The 16,180-nt window shown below is 45.0% G+C and overlaps 1 protein-coding gene and 1 long non-coding RNA gene across 5 annotated transcripts in view; one reads left to right on the top strand and one right to left on the bottom strand.

Annotated features, from left to right (window-relative positions):
- Positions 1-10,030, bottom strand: part of Gm32727 — a 35,881-nt gene extending 25,851 nt beyond the window's left edge. For both annotated transcript variants that reach the window (XR_868500.2, XR_003955935.1), the window contains exon 1: positions 9,384-10,030. This is a non-coding gene — a long non-coding RNA (predicted gene, 32727). The remainder of the gene's footprint in view (positions 1-9,383) is intronic.
- Positions 8,290-16,180, top strand: part of Kdr (kinase insert domain protein receptor) — a 46,246-nt gene continuing 38,355 nt past the window's right edge. For 2 of the 3 annotated variants that reach the window (NM_010612.3, NM_001363216.1), the window contains exons 1-3: positions 8,907-9,260; positions 12,867-12,960; positions 14,907-15,109. In NM_010612.3, coding sequence (NP_034742.2) covers positions 9,194-9,260; positions 12,867-12,960; positions 14,907-15,109 — 364 coding nt within the window. In that variant the 5' untranslated portion in view covers positions 8,907-9,193. Of the gene's footprint in view, positions 8,307-8,906; positions 9,261-12,866; positions 12,961-14,906; positions 15,110-16,180 lie in introns of those variants that run through there. The other variant, XM_011240817.3, reaches the window with a different exon arrangement.

The following is a 16,180-nucleotide window of genomic DNA, read 5'->3' as shown; positions in this document are numbered from 1 at the left end:
TTTAAATGTAGAAAGGTATCCGGAACTGGTATTTTACAAAGCTCTTCAGCCTAGGAAATCCCTAGCCAGGATAGGGAAGCCTTGGATTAATGTTAGTAAATAGATCATCTAATAAATCATAAATAATTGAATATATTTAAAATGAAACAAAACAATAAATATCTAACAAATTAATATAACACCAGTAACAGTGTGTCTAGTGTCTGAGTAGAACTTTTTTAAGTGTAAATTTCTGGTGTTGATAAATCATTGTGATCTTTCTGTTAAAAAGTAAGCTGGGCATGGTGGAATATGCCTTTAATGTCAGCACTCCAGAGGCAGAAGCAGGGGGATCTCTGTGAGTTCAAAGCCAGCCTGGTTTACAGAGTATGTTCCAGGACAGCCAGGAATACATACTGAGACCCCGTCTCAAAACACAAAGTAACTTAGGGGTTGGTGGGGTGGGTCTGTAGGTAAAGCCACTAGCTCTGCCAGCCTGAAGATCTGAGTTCCATCCCTGGAGGCTGTATAGAGGGATGCGGAGCTTGGGAAGGTTGAAGGAGAAAGCAAAAGCCTGAATCTGGAGAAATACACCCACGAGGATGTCTAGCAAGGATCAGAGACTAAAACATGAGTTATGAGAGGACTCAGCGTTGGCCAGTCTCGCTTGCGGGTTATCCACATACTGTGGATAAAGACACAGGTGAATGTGTTCCCTGGGAAAGTCTTGTCTGAGCCTAACTAAGGTGATGAACAAGATGTATCTGGTGAATCCTGTCCTCACGGTTGAGCTAAAGAGCCAAAGCCAGCGAGGAGGAGCACTGGCTGGATAGGCAGCACATAAGAGGCAACTCCAGAAGCAGATGGACAATGAGATCCATGCTGAGGATAGGCAGGGTGGCATGAAGATGGAGAAGTGGCTGTATTTGAGGAGAGAGGATGAAGAAAGATACCTTCTCCTTTGGGGACTTTCCTAAGGCAGCGAGGAAGCTTTGAGGAGTAGCAAGGTCAAGTTCCTTAGGATGTGGAAATGTGATGGTGAAGGTAGAGTCCATGCCAAAGACCATTTTTCCTGTCCAGCGCTTTTGATGCAGCATCTTCCTACAAGGTCTATGCACTCTGCATCTGGAACCTTCTATTTGTGTTGTGCAGTCAGATGCATGAAATGACTCCCTGGAGCCTTTCATCTGCCTAGGCCCAGCCTGACCTACTTTTGGCTGATTATCAAATACATCCAAAGTTGTATTTTCCCCTTTATTTGAGCATTTATCTCTGTGAGGCATCCCTCCATGAGTGGTTTGGCTTATCACGTGCATGGAGGCAGTGATACGTTAGAAATGAACGTTCCGAAACAATGCTCATGGAGAATTTTTATTTGTGTCTCAAGGGACTGTGAGCCAACATTTTGGGAACTCTGGAGCCTAAATTTATATACAAGAGACACAAAACTTTGTGATGCCATAGAAGAGCTCTCAGTGCTGGGCAAGCAACGTTACTGGAAAACATTGCCTTTATTCTGAAAAAGCATGAACACTATTGCAAACTACTAGACTGTCTTAGTCACCGTGCACATCCCTGCATGGCCTTCACATGGTATTGCTTTATAGATCTGTGCGTGAACTTGTGAGAGAACAGGTTTGTTCTGGCCTACAGCTCCAAGGAGATATAGTTTCATGGCAAGGAAGACCTCGTGACACCTGGCTGCCTCATTGCATCAGGAAGTGAATGGGAAGGAGGGGGCTAGGGAGTAGCTCGAATCTAGTGATCCACTTTCTTCAGTGATGCTTCACTTCCTACAGTCTCCACAGTGTTCCCAAATAGTGCCATCAGCTGAGGACCAAGGGTTCAAACACATGAGCCTAACAGGGGACATTTCACATCCAAATCACAGCATATGGGTAACCTACAGGCACGTACACTCTTCTTATCAGGGGTGGTGTGGGGTAAGCAAGATGTATCTGGCAAATCCTGTCTTTATGGTAGAGCTAAAGAGCCAGGACAGTGAAGGGTACTGGTTGGATAAGGTCTCAACCAAGGTATGACTCCAAAAGCAGCCAGATGCTGAGACAGATGCTGCAGACATACTGGGCAGAGATTAATAACTGGTTTCCGCTCTAGAATATAGAAGATAAGTTTGCGTACAATTCAGTCCTTTGAAGACCTGATAAGCTTTAAGAAGGAAGATGGGTAACACATTGGGAAATGGTTGCAATCTGCACATGGCAGAGGCAAGAGATGCAAATCACATTTCTTACATACTCCATACAAATCTTACAAGACTGTTTTTCTTTCTCATTTAAAATAAGAAGACCTGCCAGTCTTCCCCTTATTACTAATTACAGTCACTCTGTATCTTTGTTGACATTGGATAGTTTTACATACTTCAACAGGCTGGTGTCATTAAAGTTGTGGTGGGTGGGCACCAGAGACACGTGATTCAGAGTGGGAGGAGATGCAGGAGAAACGAGGCACAGCAGAAGCAGAAGCGAGGAAAAACACTCTCAACGTTACTAACACATCGAGAGGTTCCGCACACTAGCAATACGGGCTGAATCTGACCTAATCTCTGCTGTTGAAAATTTTGCCTAGCCGCACACTAGCAATACGGGCTGAATCTGACCTAATCTCTGCTGTTGAAAATTTTGCCTAGCCTGTCACACAAGTGCTGAGCATACAGAAAAAGGAGAGTAATTCTCTGGTTCTTTGACTAACCAAATAGTCTATATCAAATTGCCTAAGATAATGTATACATTTAGTACATGACTGGTTATACCTATTCTATATGACTATTATTTAAATGTGAATTTACAAGTGAGCATATGAAGTCCATTTTACATGGCTAGTACATATAACTTTTAAAAAGTTGGACATAGTTATATTTTTCCATTTATTTATTTACTTTATATCCTGATCACAGACCCCCCCCTCCTCTGATTAACTCTCTCCACTGCTTCTTACCCCTCCCCATCTCTCCTTCACCTCTGAGAAGGGGGGATACCTCCTGTCTTATCTGGTTTCAGTGGGAGAGGATGTACCTAACACATATAATTTTAATATCCTGAGTTTTTCTTTCATACACTTACTTATTCTATTCATTTTTCAGGAAGCATGTTTAATGTTTTTTTTTTAATTTTATGTGTACGAGTGTTTTGCCTACACAGTCATAGTGCATCGCATACATTTTTGCTGCCCGTAGAGATCAGAAGGGAGCATTGGGTTCCCTAGGACTGGAGGCATGAACCACCTTGTGGGTGCAGAGAACTGAGCCTGGGTCATCTCAAGAGCATCAGGTTCTTCTTGAGTCATCTCACTTGCCACTTCTCCCATTTACTGATTTTATCTGTGTGCAGACATTCATGGCCCAGTCCACAGGTGGAAGTCAGGGACAACCTATAGGAGTCAGTCCTCTCCTTCTACCGTGTGAGTCCCTGGCCTCAAACTCAGGTTGTCGGGCTTCATAGCAAGAGCTTCTATTTGTTGAGCCATCTTGCTAGCCCCACCCCATACTATCTTTATAATATCTGTTTAATTAAGACATTCATAATGAATTTTATTAACATTCATCGTTATCCCCTTTACCATTTTTACTATGTATTAATTGCCACCCCTTTAAATTTAATTACTTCCTTGGCTGGGTTTTACAGGAGAGTTCCAGGAAGCTAGATGGAGAGATGGCTCAACAGTTTAGAGCAACGGCTGTTCTTGCAGAGGACCTAGGTTCAAGTCCTGGCACTCAGAGGTGGCTCACAATCATCTGTGACTTCAGTTCCAGGGGATCTGATGAATTCTTCTGGCCTCCATGGGCATCAACTACACACTTGGTTCATAGACATACATGCAAGCAAATGATTGATCCATACATATGAAATAAAACAATAAACAGAAAAGAAAAGGGAGGGTGAGGGAAGGAAGAAAGGTAGAAAAAAGGAAGGAAGGAAGGAAGGAGAGAGAGAGAGAGAGAGAGAGAGAGAGAGAGAGAGAAAGGAAGGAAGGAAGGAAGACAGAGAGGAAGGAAGGAAGGAAGGGAGGGAAGGAGGGAGGGAGGGAAGGAGGGAGGGAGGGAGGGAGGGAGGGAGGGAGGGAGGGAGGGAGGGAGGAAGGAAGGAAGGAAGGAAGGGCTCATTACTTGGGTCTCATGCTTTATCTCCATACTGAAAGATGTCCACAATGACTAAGGGAATTTTTTTTAAAAGACATGCACAACGTTTTCTAGGGATCAAACCTCTATTTGTGAGGAAGACTGGTGGTTTGAAGATTACATAGCAGAGTTACATCTAACATGAGCGTGTTTCCCTGGATGGAAGGAGTCTGATAACTTGTCTTTCTTTCTTAGTTAGCATCTCAGAGTCCCCCGCCTCCCTTAACATCCTTTTTGCACACCATCTTTCTAGGAAAATGGATCATTTATGGGGATGTAGTGATTTGTACAAGAATGTCCCCTGTGGGCTCAGATATTTGAATACTTAGTTCCCAGTTGGGGGAGCTTTTGTAGGGAGGTTGGGAGGCACAGCCTGGCAGGAGGAAGCATGCTAGCAGCTTTGAGACTATAAACCCTCATCTACTACCTTGTTCTCTCTCTGCATTGTGCTGTGTCTGACACTGTGAGATTCCTGCTCCCGATGCCATGCCTGCCCGCCATGATAGACTCCTAGCCCTCTGGAAAGGTAACCTCAGTGAACTCTCTTCTATAAGTTTCTTTGCTCCTGGTGTTTTATCACTGAAACGGAAAAGCTTGCAGGGAGGTAGGAGGCAGCCTGTGGCGTTGATTCAATGCACCTGGCCTTATCCTCGGATGAGATCGGTCACCAGTCAAAAACTGTGAGCTTGAAGGTCTTGGGTGCTTAACATCTATTTTTACAAATCTTATTTAGCAACTTAGAACTGTGAAATATTGGAAAGCTACTTAAACCTTCTAAACTCCCTCCTCCACACTATGAGAATGTTACATTTTCTATTCAGTTATTTTTGAGCAGTAAACAGATGAATCAAGGAATATGCCCATCACATCAAGAGTGCTCCTAAATGGACTTGCTTGTTATTCATTTACAGTGTGGCCCCTTGACTTTCATCGGCACTCCTAGCAGAAAACAAAATCCGCCAGATGGAGCTGGAGAGATGGCTCAGCTGTTAAGAATACTTATCCCTACACAGGCCCTGGAGCCAGTTCCCAGCACCCACACGGTGGCTCACAACCATCTGTAACTCCAGTTCTAGGAGACCCGACTCCCTCTTCTGTCTGAAAACACCAGGCACGCGTGCGGTCTACATACAAACATGAAAGCAAAATACACACATTACATAAATAAATCTTAAAAAATGATTCGGGGTGGGGGAAGGAAAAAAAAGGATGTTAGAAAATCGATGTAACTGTTTTTTCCTTTTGCACAGATCTAAGTAGGGAAGGAGAACATTCTCTTACCATCGAGAATAATTGTTTTCATTGCCCCCAAGTCTGCTAATAGAGCTTGCTACCTTCATGGCTGTCGTAAGGATGAGGCAAAGATGGACTTCAGCTTTCAGACTGTGTCTGCTCAAATGTTGGCTACTCCTGTTTTCTGACCCCCTTCTCTGGTGCAATGTGGACTTTCAATTAATTTCCCTGCATCTTTTACATATTTGATTTAAAAAATATTTTATTTTATGTAATTGTATGTATATGCATGTCAATAAGCATATGTGTGTGTGTTTCCATGGAAACCAAGGCAACAGATTCTCCAGAGCTGTAGAAATGGGCTGTGAGACGCCCACTGTGGGTGCTCGGAACCAAACTCGGGTCCTGTGGAAAGACAGCGAGCACCCATAATGCAGAGGTATCTCTCAGACTCTACTTTAAAATTTCAATTTATCTTTTTTTTTTTTAAAGTTCCAAGTAACTATAGGAAAGTACATGGGTATATAGATCCCCAGTACCAAGATTCTTCCTTTGCAGGTAGCACAACTTGGTCTGCTTCACATAAAGAATGGAAAGTCATTAAAACACTCATCACACTGTAAAGTAGAATTGAACTCTGACAGAACAAGCGAAGTGAGTCTGACTTCCAGGTAACTGAGCCTTCTTTTCCTCCTAAAGACACAAGCCATACACAGAGTAAAATAAACTTGGGCATGGTGAGAAGGAAACAACGCAGGAGGGCTAGCCAAGTCTGAGAGTCGTGAGTGTGCTCGGTTTATAAACGGAGCCCACCTTGCCAGCGAGGTAGTCACATGCTCTGCTAAACAGAAACTTAAGAAAACACTTACACGAAGCAAACATGGGGAAGTGCCATGCAAGCATGTGACTGACTGGTGGCAATGACCGAAACCACAGCAGCCACTAGAAAAGGAAGGGTAGTGCGCCACACTGTAGTTGTGAAAATGAACTTATTCATTTATTTTGAAAAACGTGTAAGAAGCAAAGATGTCTTCTTTCCCACCTACCTTTGCGGCAGGCGAGCACTTCCTGGAATTTATAAAGTGCGATCTTTCTGGGGACTTCTCATAACATTTCCTACTGCTCATCTATGTCTGTGTCAAATAGAGAATGCTCTTGAACAAGTGTGTGTGTGTGTGTGTGTGCGCGCGCACGCGCACTCACTCCTGCTCTGTTGAGGTCCAGTTTTGATGGTCCCGCCAGAGGTATATTTGAGTATCATTTCTCAAGAGCTTCAGCTGGGAGACACTGCCTCTTACTGGCCTGAAGGTCACTAGCTGATTCATCTCCGTTTGGGCTGGCGCGCCTTGGGGATCCTCCTATCTCTCCTTCCCCAGTGCTGGGATAACAAGGTTGGCACCACATGAGCCTTTTAAAATGTGAGTTTGGAAGCTCAAACGCAGGTTTTCATGCTTGCACTGAAACTTCACAAGCTGAACCGTCTCCCTCTCCTTCCCTCTCTTTTTTCCTTTTCTTCTTCCTTTTTAAAACACATCTTGTCTTTAAAAAAAAAAAAAGGCCCAAAACAAGTGTAAAGTATTTCCCTATGTGTGTGGAGGGAGGGAGTATAGGAGGCTGATTTCACTGAGATCCTGTTAAATTTGGGTGCCATAGCCAATCAAAGACGCATCGTTTCCTCTAAGAATTCTAAATGGGGCGATTACCACGGGCCTGCAGGTTCTGGTTTGTATTAGAGGAGACACTGTCTTCTTAAGTAAAACATAGAAGGGGAAGTGTCCAGAATTGTAAATAAGGCTTCGAGAGAAGCCTTGTCTGGCCACCGGGATGGAGAAGACCTACCTTCGCCTATCCAGGATCCATCGTCCCTCCCTCTACCCAGATCTGACAGCCCTCCTTGGCTCTTTTGCTGAGGTTTGTTTGAGTTTGTTTTACTCTCTGCAAGAGAAGTTTCCTTAAACATTCTACCCTGTTCACAAGTAAATACACCTCTTAGCTAAGAGGCCACACACCCAGGGGAACACCGATAAAAAGAACAAGCCAGAACCTTCAGAACGCTGTCGATAGGTACACCAAGCAGCCTTCATACGGAGTTTTCATTCGTGAGGAGCTGAATATACAACAAAGCTAAATGTGAGCAGACCAGGCATGCCTCTGCTAAATGAGGATGCCCACACCAAACATGCCCAAGATCTTCAAGTATAATTTTATTATATAGATTCGCTATGTGTTGACATGTTTTTATAGTGAACCTGGATTTTACAAACCCTCCTGGTTTGCCACCTGCTTCTGGCACCATACTTGAGGCTTAGGCACGTGATAAAGGAGCATGCCTGTTTCCCCCCTTATTTTTTTTAAAGAAAAGCACCATGTTACATCATTAATCATGCATATCAGTGTAGTTTAGATCCGATGTAGAGACAATAATCTTATCTCTTTGTCTGGCTGAAAGACTGTCCTTTAAACTATCATTCTAAATGCATTTGGTTTTTGCCAGGAGTAAAACATGTCACAAGATATTTGTTGTCATTTCCCAGGCGTGGAAGGAAAGGAATGGAAAGAAAACGAGGGGTGAAGGCTGCTGTTCCTCTCTAGTCGCTACTTGAAGTCTACATAGCTGGGGGGGGGGGGGGGACTGTTCACATGGGACCGGTTTCCTCTTTGTTCCTACACTGGCGCCTCTGGCAAGAAACTCTCCCTTCTCTTCCCCCCAAGCATATCTTGGCTGAAAGGTCAGCTCTGAAAAGGGGCCTGGCCAAAGTTACTGTAGGGGACCGTGGTCATGGAACTGGGTAGACAAAAGCACTCTAGCAGCCACTGGAGAAGGACCGGGGGCTCTTCTCTGTGCATTTGCCCTGGAGCCCTGACCACCGCCAGCTCCCTGCATCTCCTTGCTATGGGTTTTCTGGACCGAGCCAGGCAGGAGTTCACAACCGAAATGTCTTCTAGGGCTAATCAGGTAACTTCGGACGATTTAAAGTTGCCAGATGGACGAGAAAACAGTAGAGGCGTTGGCAACCTGGATAAGCGCCTATCTTCTAATTAAAACATTCAGACGGGGCGGGGGATGCGGTGGCCAAAGCACCATAAAACAAAACTTCCAAGTACTGACCAACTCACTGCAAGTTTGTGCCCCGAGTACATCTAGGTTCAGGGGTTCTTGTCTTCATGCTCCCAACTGCGGGCGGATTTTTGGTCCCTTGGGACTTTCAGTGCAGCGGCGAAGAGAGTTCTGCACTTGCAGGCTCCTAATGAGGGCGCAGTGGGCCTCGTGTTTCTGGTGATGCTTCCCAGGTTGCTGGGGGCAGCAAGTGTCTCAGAGCCCATTACTGGCTACATTTTACTTCCACCAGAAACCGAGCTGCGTCCAGATTTGCTCTCAGATGCGACTTGCCGCCCGGCACAGTTCCGGGGTAGTGGGGGAGTGGGCGTGGGAAACCGGGAAACCCAAACCTGGTATCCAGTGGGGGGCGTGGCCGGACGCAGGGAGTCCCCACCCCTCCCGGTAATGACCCCGCCCCCATTCGCTAGTGTGTAGCCGGCGCTCTCTTTCTGCCCTGAGTCCTCAGGACCCCAAGAGAGTAAGCTGTGTTTCCTTAGATCGCGCGGACCGCTACCCGGCAGGACTGAAAGCCCAGACTGTGTCCCGCAGCCGGGATAACCTGGCTGACCCGATTCCGCGGACACCGCTGCAGCCGCGGCTGGAGCCAGGGCGCCGGTGCCCCGCGCTCTCCCCGGTCTTGCGCTGCGGGGGCGCATACCGCCTCTGTGACTTCTTTGCGGGCCAGGGACGGAGAAGGAGTCTGTGCCTGAGAACTGGGCTCTGTGCCCAGCGCGAGGTGCAGGATGGAGAGCAAGGCGCTGCTAGCTGTCGCTCTGTGGTTCTGCGTGGAGACCCGAGCCGCCTCTGTGGGTAAGAAGCCCACTCTTTAGTAGTAAGGCGGAGAAGTAGGGTGCGGGCGGAGAGTGGGAATAGAAGAGGACCTAACTCGTAGAGCTCTAGAGACCCTCCTCCCTTGGGTGTTCTTTCACTTACCAATGGGGAAACTGAGGTTCAAAGACTCTTCCGAAATGACTCAGCCAGGATTCTACTCTCCCCCGGGCATCGGTTGGAGCGTGTCCTGCGGAGCCGTCACAGCCCCTGGCGCTAGGTAGGCAGGAGTGGAAAGGCGGCCTGAGCCGGGGCAGGAGATGCTCCCACTGGCAGGAACAGGCGGTCAAACGCTGGGAAGCCAGCTCAAGCCAAGCGGCCCGGCTGGCATCAATCACTCCGTGCTGTTGCCCACCGCCCTAGTGTGGGGCAGGGAATCCGCCTCTGGCTCCGCTCCCCTTTAGCTCCAGCGTGTAAGCGCACGGACTATGTGAGGTGAGGTCTCTTCATAGAGCAACACTTTCCTCCCTCAACTTTCTTTGATGCAGAATGCTATTTTTGCTGGTAGGAGGAAGACGCGGCTTTCTCTTCTGTGACAGCTTCTCCAGGTGTATTAAACTAAATAACTCTCCACTTACCGACTCCAAAGCGCTGGTCCTGGGGTAAACTCTGAAAGTCTCAGAAACTCTTGAGCTTGGCACCTAGTTATAGGTCACTTTTCTTGTTTTAAAATGCCCTCTGCTTCAAGGTTAGGCCCACACTCGCTCTTGGGCTTTTGTGCAATAATTTCCCTTCCCTTCCCTTCCCTTCCCTTCCCTTCCCTTCCCTTCCCTTCCCTTCCCTTCCCTTCCCTTTCCCTCTTCCTTTTCCTCCTCCTCTTCCTCCTCTATTTCTCTGTCATTTCCTTTTTGAAGCCACAGTTTGCAGATTTCCAATCTCCACCCATTGGAGAATGGAGAATCAGGAAAAAAGAAGTCAATTCTGCAGAAACATTCCTTGCGCCCTAAGAGAATCGCATGGCTTAAAAGCATTGGCACTGACATACGGCGCCAAGATCGCCTGTCTAGAGCTATTGAGTTTTCCTCATAATGACTTGGTTCATCAGGCTAGCTCCACCACGAGTGCCCTCTTGTTCCTGAGAAGGCCGCACTCTCCCCCTTTCTGGGAAGAGAAAGACAGCCTGGAACATGTGCTTGCCCTGGGTTCCATAGAGAAGCAAGTTGCTTTAAAGCCCAGAGAATTCCTAGTGTAGCAGCTTAACAGCGTCCCGTTCTCTGAATAAGATGGAGGTTGCCCTTTTGGAGTGTGTGACTTGCTTAATTGGATTGGGCTATAATTGGTGCCATCCAAGTCTCGAGACAGAGCCGCTGTTGTTTTTCCTTCTGGTCTTTGAGCGGGAAGGATAACAGTGCACAAATTAATTAATGTTGGTTATCGGATTTGAACATAAAAGGGCTTTTATTGTATAGTAGCATATGTACCTCTTGCAGTCAGAATGAGCTGTCTAAAGAACAGAACCCAAACTTGCCGATGAAAATGAATGAGGTTTAATAAAGGCGATGGATGAGCATTAGTCACTGATGTAAATCTCCAGTTATTGATAACCTCATTGACTGGATTTGATTGCAGACATGTATTGGTATGGGGCATCCTTTAAAGATGAGCATAGCCAACGTGCCTGCACTCTAAGAGAATCTATGGCTGTATGTTATTACAGAGACAGTTGAGAAGCTCTTAGTGGCTCTGGCGTGTAGATCAGCGGTAGAGCGCTGAGGCTCTGCGCTCGCTTCCTGGCACTGAAGAATAAAGGCCATTTACTGTGGTGGTGCAGTGGGCGCAGTTTGTGACGAGTTACTACTACATTTTCCTCACACATCTGCCTGACTAATGAGTTCATCAGATGAGCGTATCCAGTGATTGTTTGCAGGTTAATGGTTCTCAGTCATGTTTAGAATCTACTTATCAAACAAATTGTTTTCTCATTTCCTGCTTCTTCTCAAACAAAGTAAGATTCCATTATTGAAAGGCTTGTTTAAGAGCATTTTAACTGCTTGCCTATGTTAGGGACAGTGACTTATTTCATATTGACAAATATTATGCCGATTAATTGAATATGACTACCCAGTTCTATAGCTGTCTCAGGGCAGACCAAGAGCATCTGTGATCCAGTCACTTTAAATGCCATTTAAAATGCATAATTTGTTGGTCTAGGAATAAACACACTGTAAAGTTTAGAATCACGGCCCAAACACAAGTCTTTAACAATGCCAACTAGCTTCTGAGATTCATTAATGTCATTTAATTACCAATGTTTTAAAAATATGTCATTAATTACTAAATCTATAGTTGTAACAGCAACACATGTACATCTTATTAGGTTGGGTATATTCAGGGTGGCATAGCTGTAGACTATTGCACATCTGTGTAGGTGAGCCAGTGGACAGCTGCCTCTGGCTGTTCTCAGAGGGCCACAGTGTCACGGCATTGGCTATTTGCCTTGGCTCTTTGCTAATACTTTATTGACATGGCCTCATCTTCGTTCACGTTCACTTATTTGCCCAACAACGTCAATGCCAGCTGAGGCCTTAGGAGTCATCTGTTCTTAGTCAGTGTGAATTAGAAAGCCTGGATGCCTGCCTGCTATTAATTAGTTATTCTTCTCTTCTGAGACAGAGTCTCACTGTGTGGCCCAGGCTAGTCTCAAACTTGCGGTCCATTTGTCTCACTCATCAGAATGCTGGGCTTCCAGGTGTGTGCACCACACTAGGTAGCTCGCGTTTTAAGCTAAGAGCTGGAAGATCCTGATGTCCTTTACCATGGTGGGCATGTTACAGGTTAGTTGACTGAAAACTAGTTATCTCGCTGTGTAATGACCTGCAGTGGTATGTATCTCTCAAGATGCTTTTTTGCATTTCAATCAGTTAGGTAACAAGTGTCTTATGTCTCCAGCTTTGTATTGGTATGAGCTCAGAGCTTTGATTAATGAGTTGGGACCCCCTAGCTATTGCTCATTAGACTTACACTATTTTTAGTTTTGCTCTGAGTTTATGAATATGCATGTATGCATGAACTTGGGAGATATTTCTCTTCCCCAATTCCTTTTCCTCCATTTAAATGTGCTGTCTTTAGAAGCCACTGCCTCAGCTTCTGCAGCTCAGATACCAAAGGAAGTCTGGTACACAGCATGATAAAAGACAATGGGACGGGGTCACAGTGGCTCCCGTCCCTTTCAGGGGTATGGAGACGAGCTGTAGAGAGATGTCTCCAGGGAGTTTTCATTAATCAGCAATTTAGTCAGATCTGTGCATCCTATGCTTTACAAGAAATGTCAGTGGGCCTGAGATCATCAGATGGAGGTTCATCGGGTTTCAATGTCCCGTATCCTTTTGTAAGACCTTGAAGTTGGCAACGCAGGAAAACAGGAACTCCACCCTGGTGCCGTGAATTGCAGAGCTGTTGTGTTGGTTTGTGACCATCTGCCCATTCTTCCTGTTATGACAGAGCTTGTGAACTTTAACTGGGACTGGGGCAAAGTCAATCCCACCTTTATACAATGAATTGCTGAAGAGGCCTTTTAAAACTTGGAGTGTGCATTGTTTATGGAAGGGCTTTCCTATTGGATCCAACTCTTTTCTAATTTGTTTCTAGGTTTGCCTGGCGATTTTCTCCATCCCCCCAAGCTCAGCACACAGAAAGACATACTGACAATTTTGGCAAATACAACCCTTCAGATTACTTGCAGGTAAGGATTCCTTTTTGAGCCAGCTTTCCTATGTGAAAGGACTCATTGTTTACTGAGGTCACAACAATTTCCACTATTGCAGAAGTATAATAGTATTGTTACAATTGTTTATAAATCATGAGACTTCTAAGAACCTATTTAATAATGAAACAATGGAAAAAGTCTTTTCAAACCTTTGTACTCTTTTGCTGAGCCGTTTTCAACATGCACAAACATATTACACAAATATAACATACACAGGAACACACATGAATGCATGGGATGATGTGCCTAAAACTAGCATGTAATTGATATTCACAATTATTGATAAATTAGTAAAGCAAAGGAATTCCTTATGAATAGAGCTAAAATTCTATCCATGTTCAAGTCACCCAGAATGGCTTCTGGACATTTTTTTTTTTTAGCTGTTTTCTACAAGTGAAATTCTGCCTGTATTAGCAATTTAATATCTAGCCAATAATATTCCTGACCATATGTCCTGTTCAGACCATGACCTTCATAATCTGGCTTGATGTTCTGGGCTTCTTTCCCTCTTGCCAGCAAGATGTCACGGTGTTGATGCTGGATAAACTGAGAAACAGAAGTTTTTCGCAAGAAGAGGACCTTGAATTTTGCTTTTCCACTGAGAGACAAGAAAGGAAACTTAGAGGAGGTGTAGCTGGGAGTGTGGTCATTCATGAAAGACCTGTTTGCAGGGCAGTGTGTTTTGCTGGGGACAGTAATGAGCCTAGATCGTAGTGCCATCCGAGGAGAGTGCTTGGTGGCAAAAAGAGCCCTAGCAGCTTGTGGCAGTTGCCTCATATTTGAAGAATACTAAGAGGTCCACAGAACAACTCAGGGCTAGTGTAGATCATTGCATGTGGAGAGAATCCAGGCCTCATATCTAGGGTCTACAAAAGTAACCAATGCCCAGTCTTTGGGGGAAAGCAAAACCAGAAAGCGATGATAGCAGGACCTGTTTATTTTCATTAAGTCATGGCATTTCCAGAGACTTTGCTCCCCCTATTCTCAGACACAAAGCCCACTTAAGATCTCCCTCTGGAGACTGCTGGGAACATTTCTTAAGTTCTGAAAAAACCCTGGAGTGATTGGGCACAGACGATCCTGTCACTTCATGTGAGTGCTAAGCTCTTTGGGTGATGACTCAGTGGGTCACATTGTTTTATTCATATTGACTACCTTCCGTTTGCTTTGCGGAGAATGGAAGCTATAGAAGTCTGTTTGGTGTGGCCCTCACAAGGCACTGTGAGCTTCTTCTCTCTGTGTGCTAACTTCTTACTCTCCCTTGCTTATACCCACATAGGGACTCTGGCTTTGTTGCTGTTCTTCAATGCTTCAGATGTGCCCTGGGTCCTGTCTGTCCTTCACACTTACTGATGCTGCCTGGAATGCTATTCCTCCCAATGTGCATAGGGCCAGCTCGGTCCAAATCCTCTCTTTTCTTTGCCTCTTTTATATTTTCCTTCACAGTATCAAATCACCACAGTTTATGCAACAACTTGTACTTTTAAATTGTCTGTCTCCCTCTATTAGTGTTAGGTTCCAGAAAGGCACTGATTTTTTTTCTTCCTGGTGTACACTGGGCAACTACTCTACCACTGAGCGTGATATCCTTGGTCCCTTAAAAGTTATCCTCTGTCCTTAATAATGCTTAGCAATCATATTTGCTTAAAATATTTATTGAATGACTGCATGAATGAATGAATGAATGAGCTAACAGAAAACTCATGACCATGTGGGTGATTTCCGAAACAGAGTGTGAGATCTTTGGTGGCATGTCCTTGTAGACTGTCTGCCACCAGTATCTATCATCTTGAAGGTGACTATTGAGTAGTTTATATGCATGTGAAAAACCAAACCTTCTATTCTCTTACTCATAGCCTCTCTTAATCATAGCCCTGTGGCATGGAGTGTACCATTGATATCTTCCTGGAATACTTTTTCAGGGGACAGCGGGACCTGGACTGGCTTTGGCCCAATGCTCAGCGTGATTCTGAGGAAAGGGTATTGGTGACTGAATGCGGCGGTGGTGACAGTATCTTCTGCAAAACACTCACCATTCCCAGGGTGGTTGGAAATGATACTGGAGCCTACAAGTGCTCGTACCGGGACGTCGACATAGCCTCCACTGTTTATGTCTATGTTCGAGGTAAGTGGTGGGCCAGAATGTACTTCCCCGTCTGCTTCCAATGTCGTAAATGCAATAGAGTCAAGAAGAGTTGAGTCTAGTAAGAGGCTTGTTGGAAAAGATGTTTGCCCCTATAAATCTCGGAGCTTCTCTGCCAGGCTCCCTTAGGGAAGGACTCACCAGAAGTCTGGGTTTTGGTTGGAGCTGCACGTCTCTTCTCTGGCTAGGTCAGCCCTGCTTCCTTTTCTACCTTGCTCTGTGATTCCTTGGGACCCGACAGGAGCTATGGAGACGCCTAAGATGTCTTCTGCTCTTTGAGACTCTGGGATCTTTGCAAATGAGGAGGCTTGGAGGTGAATAATAGAGAGGTTTCTGTGGTGAGATAGGTTATCTGGAGCAGGGAGGAGGTTTTTACAGGAATGCATAGGGAAATAGCCAAGGACTCTAGAGGCTGTTTTTTTTTTTTTCTTTTTTCTTTCTCCCTCCCCCATAAGATCTTTCCTTTTCACATTACCCCTTTATTAAAATAAATTCACATACCCATGTGCAAAGCACAACACTGTCTTGTCTTTGCTTGTGTGAACTGAGAGGGCTTGGGACCAACCCCAGGGAGATATGAACAGTCTTCATGGACATAGCAAGTATCTTATTTTGAGGTGCTGGCTAGCTGCTTGGGCTTCCTTCATAGACTTTCCCTTTCAGGGCTAAAGATCTAGGACTGATTCACAGGACACCTTTAGTTTCATGTCAAAGGAACTTAGCTTTTGTCTTACATAAAAAAGTTAGTTTTGTGATGTAATCAAGGTTTGTAACTTTACATCCATATAATAAAAACTACAGTGTGACATGTACTCCATATGTAGGGGATGAATAGGATCTCTTTTACATTCTAAAAATTGCACACCACCTTTTCTTGTGATCACTGCCTGTAACAACATCTGCTTCACAGGAATCTAAAGATTTCTTTGTCACTCTTTTTTTTCTTTCTTTCTTTCTTTTTGTGAAAGAGAGTTTTGCATGTATGTATGTGTAGTTTGTGCGTGCATGCTATCTGTGAAGGTCAGAAGTGGGCATTGGATCCCCTGGACCTGC

The sequence above is a fragment of the Mus musculus genome, chromosome 5 (assembly GCF_000001635.26).
Source record: "Mus musculus strain C57BL/6J chromosome 5, GRCm38.p6 C57BL/6J".
Taxonomy (NCBI): domain Eukaryota; kingdom Metazoa; phylum Chordata; class Mammalia; order Rodentia; family Muridae; genus Mus; species Mus musculus.
The sequence above is the reverse complement of the archived record's forward strand: the minus strand, read 5'-3'. Positions and strand labels throughout refer to the sequence as shown.